Here is a 3,314-nt window from a genome sequence, read left to right on the forward strand (position 1 = left end):
CTCTCACGTGTCGCTGTTTGGACGAGTACAACCTGCTTATCCTCTCACGTTTTGGACGAGTGCAACCTGCTTATCCTCTCACGCTTAGACGAGTACAACCTGCTTATCCTCTCGCATTTTGGACGAGTACAACCTGCTTATCCTCTCACCCTTAGACGAGTACAACCTGCTTATCCTCTCACGCTTAGACGAGTACAACCTGCTTATCCTCTCACGTGTCGCTGTTTGTTCTTCTTCGAGATTTCAAGTGGTATTTTTGTTTTAGCGTAGAACTTCTCAATAGACTATCTACGTTCTGTTCACCATGACGAATCGAACCCAGGATCTTAGCTTTGTGAGAACGTAAATTTGTTTGCAGCATTATAAGCGCCCAGACGTAACGCTGAGCTACTGGTGGGCGACAATGCTGTTGTTTTTGTCAACGCAAAGCTACACAGTGGGAACTTTGCGTTCTGTCCACTGCTGGGAATCGAACTCCGAATTGTAGTGTTGAAATCCAGAGACTTACCGCTGAACCAGTGGGAGACAAGAACTCCAGATGTTACATTACCCGTGTAATATACTGCATAGTTCTATGTTTGCTTCACTCGCGTATTTCTGTTTACCACTTCAAAGTGATAACAGTTTTGTTATGTAACTTATATATACTTATAATCTTATGTATGTACGTCCTATGTGTTCATTTGTTCGTAAATATAAAAGGTATCTGTTGAAGAATCATTCGTCAGTTTATGTACACAAATCTCACATTCAGAACTGTTCATTAAACAAATATCAAAGAAATAGTAAATGGTTACTTTCAGATGACCTAACGACAATAGAGTTGATAACATACATGGTAAGGAAGCAAATAAGTAGTATACCCCACCATTTCGCCCAAAATAGGGCGATAACGTTTTTCGGCTCCCCCCTCCCCAATAAAAAGATATTCAATTTTGTTTTCCCACTAAACATGGTGCCATTTTCCATAAAATTATAAATTACAGATTTAATTTAGTTTTTTTTTTTTGAATTTATTATCTGTAACTTGCAACTGGGAATTCATTTGTCTGATAAAGAGCCAAAGTTTAGGCCAAGCAGAGAAGCCCTTTCGAAAGTTGTCATACGTTGAAAGGTCGGGCAACATCACTTTATAAAGAGACAAACGCATAATTTGAATTTTTTTTGCTTGTTTTTGTAGTACTGCCTTTATTTAGTATTGCCAAGGATACATGTATATAAAAAGCTTTTAAAGTTCACTTTCTTGCATTTTTCAACTAGAGGGTTTGTTTGTTTGTAGTTAAGCATAAAACTACGCAAAGGGCTATCTGTGCTCTGCCCACCACGGGTATCAACTAGAGGGTATTGTAAGTTACATTTTGTGTTTTAGCGGAACTCTCCTGAAGAAATTACAAAGCGAAACGTTGAGTGTCCAGTTAATTTTTTTTTAATGTTGTCATAAGGTTGTTTATTACTAGTGTTTAAACGTCTTTTATACCCTAAAATTGTTGTCATAAGGTTGTTTATTACTAGTGTTTAAACGTCTTTTATACCCTAAAATTGTTGTCATAAAGTTGTTTATAACTAGTGTTAAAATTTATTTTATATCCTAAAATTGTTGTCATAAGGTTGTTTATTACTAGTGTTAAAATATCTTTTATACCATAAAATTGTTGTCATAAGGTTGTTTATTACTAGTGTTTAAACGTCTTTTACACCCTAAAATTGTTGTCATAAGGTTGTTTATTACTAATGTTAAAATATCTTTTATACCATAAAATTGTTGTCATAAGGCTGTTTATTACTAGTGTTAAATGTCTTTTACACCCTAAAATTGTTGTCATAAGGTTGTTTATTACTAGTGTTAAAATGTCTTTTACACCCTAAAATTGTTGTCATAAGGTTGTTTATTACTAGTGTTAAAATGTCTTTTATACCCTAAAATTGTTGTCATAAGGTTGTTTATTACTAGCGTTAAAATGTCTTTTATACCCTAAAATGCACTACAAATATTAACTAGAGAGGACTATTGTTGCGTTGCTGAATAATAATTTTAAAACACCTTTAAATGGATCACCAACAATCTTGCGCGTGACTATTGTTCTGGGCAACATTGAAATTTATAACAGTAATTTCATAGATTGAGTTGCGAATATACCTTTTATTTTTTATATGAATACATTAAATACTGAAAAATAACAAAAAAAAACTTATAACTCACCTACAATAAGTATCCATATTATCTGTACGTACAGGTATGCTAGTATCATTATCATCTATAATTTCATTTCCGAGTGGAGAATATTATGGAAAAGATGCTAACCTTTTCAATAGGACCGCTAATATATGCAAACCGTATGCTATCTAAATATTAACAACAGCCCAACCGAGGCAGGACCTTGTATATGTGTATAAACACTGACGCACAGAACAAACGTGTCTTGGCCCACCCGCCACATCATGCAGCGCGCGCAGCACGTCACATACTTTTTCAGTATCCTACGTGTTTTGGTGTTTCCTTGCTCTGTAGGAGTTCAGCTGAATCTTCTTTTATAAAATATTTCCTTATCACTGTATGAAATATTACGATTCTCTCATTTCATACTGCCATCTTGAATCACTTAAAGTTGATGTAAACCACGTCCTTGACCAAAGCGTAATGTTTACGCTAAAACATGAAACTGTAATATCCTAATACGTTCGTCTACAAGCCAGTAGAGAAGAATTCCTTATTCAACCTTATGTCATGATTTTTCATGACTTTTATTTTTGCTGATGAATGAAAGGAATGGATATGTTGACATTTTATCACACACCCACCAATGAATAATAAATTTTCATAACTTGTGATCTTTTTCTCTCACTTTTTATTTGTATAAGAACATTTCTGGTCCGGAAAAGAAAGTGTTTCTTTTTTGACTTTTTCAAACTCATCTCAGAGCTTCTGGTCCTTCTGCCAATGTTCAACCCTCCTTGATATCTCCAACTTTCTGTACCATGGCCCAAGTCTTCATCCTGATATCTTCAACTTTCTGCACTGTGGCCCAAGTCTTCATACACTGAGGATCAAAAATAGTTTCATCAGAACTTTTGCATAGAAACTTTTGTTTTCTGCCAGTAAATTTCCTGTTTTGCGAAAATTTCCCTGTCAGTTCTATTCATCATGTAATCTTTCTTACATCCATCAGTGTCTTCGCAAAGCCTTCATCATTCTGAGATTGATGAGGGATGTATTTTGTTTGTTTCCTTGGTTGTTTTTTTTTTTATAGTTTTGGGGCAGATGTAGACGTGTCAAGGTTACTACAGTATTAAAGGATATATGTCTAATTTTGTAC

At 34.8% G+C, this 3,314-nt stretch overlaps 1 protein-coding gene across 2 annotated transcripts in view; it reads right to left on the reverse strand.

Annotated features, from left to right (window-relative positions):
- LOC106467485 overlaps nucleotides 1-2,532 on the reverse strand; it is a 23,827-nt gene extending 21,295 nt beyond the window's left edge. For both annotated transcript variants that reach the window (XM_022395683.1, XM_022395682.1), the window contains exon 1: nucleotides 2,201-2,532. In XM_022395683.1, coding sequence (XP_022251391.1) covers nucleotides 2,201-2,255 — 55 coding nt within the window. In that variant the 5' untranslated portion in view covers nucleotides 2,256-2,532. The remainder of the gene's footprint in view (nucleotides 1-2,200) is intronic.
- Nucleotides 2,533-3,314: the final 782 nt, after the last annotated feature.

This window comes from Limulus polyphemus, unplaced genomic scaffold (assembly GCF_000517525.1).
Source record: "Limulus polyphemus unplaced genomic scaffold, Limulus_polyphemus-2.1.2 Scaffold2631, whole genome shotgun sequence".
Taxonomy (NCBI): Eukaryota; Metazoa; Arthropoda; class Merostomata; order Xiphosura; family Limulidae; genus Limulus; species Limulus polyphemus.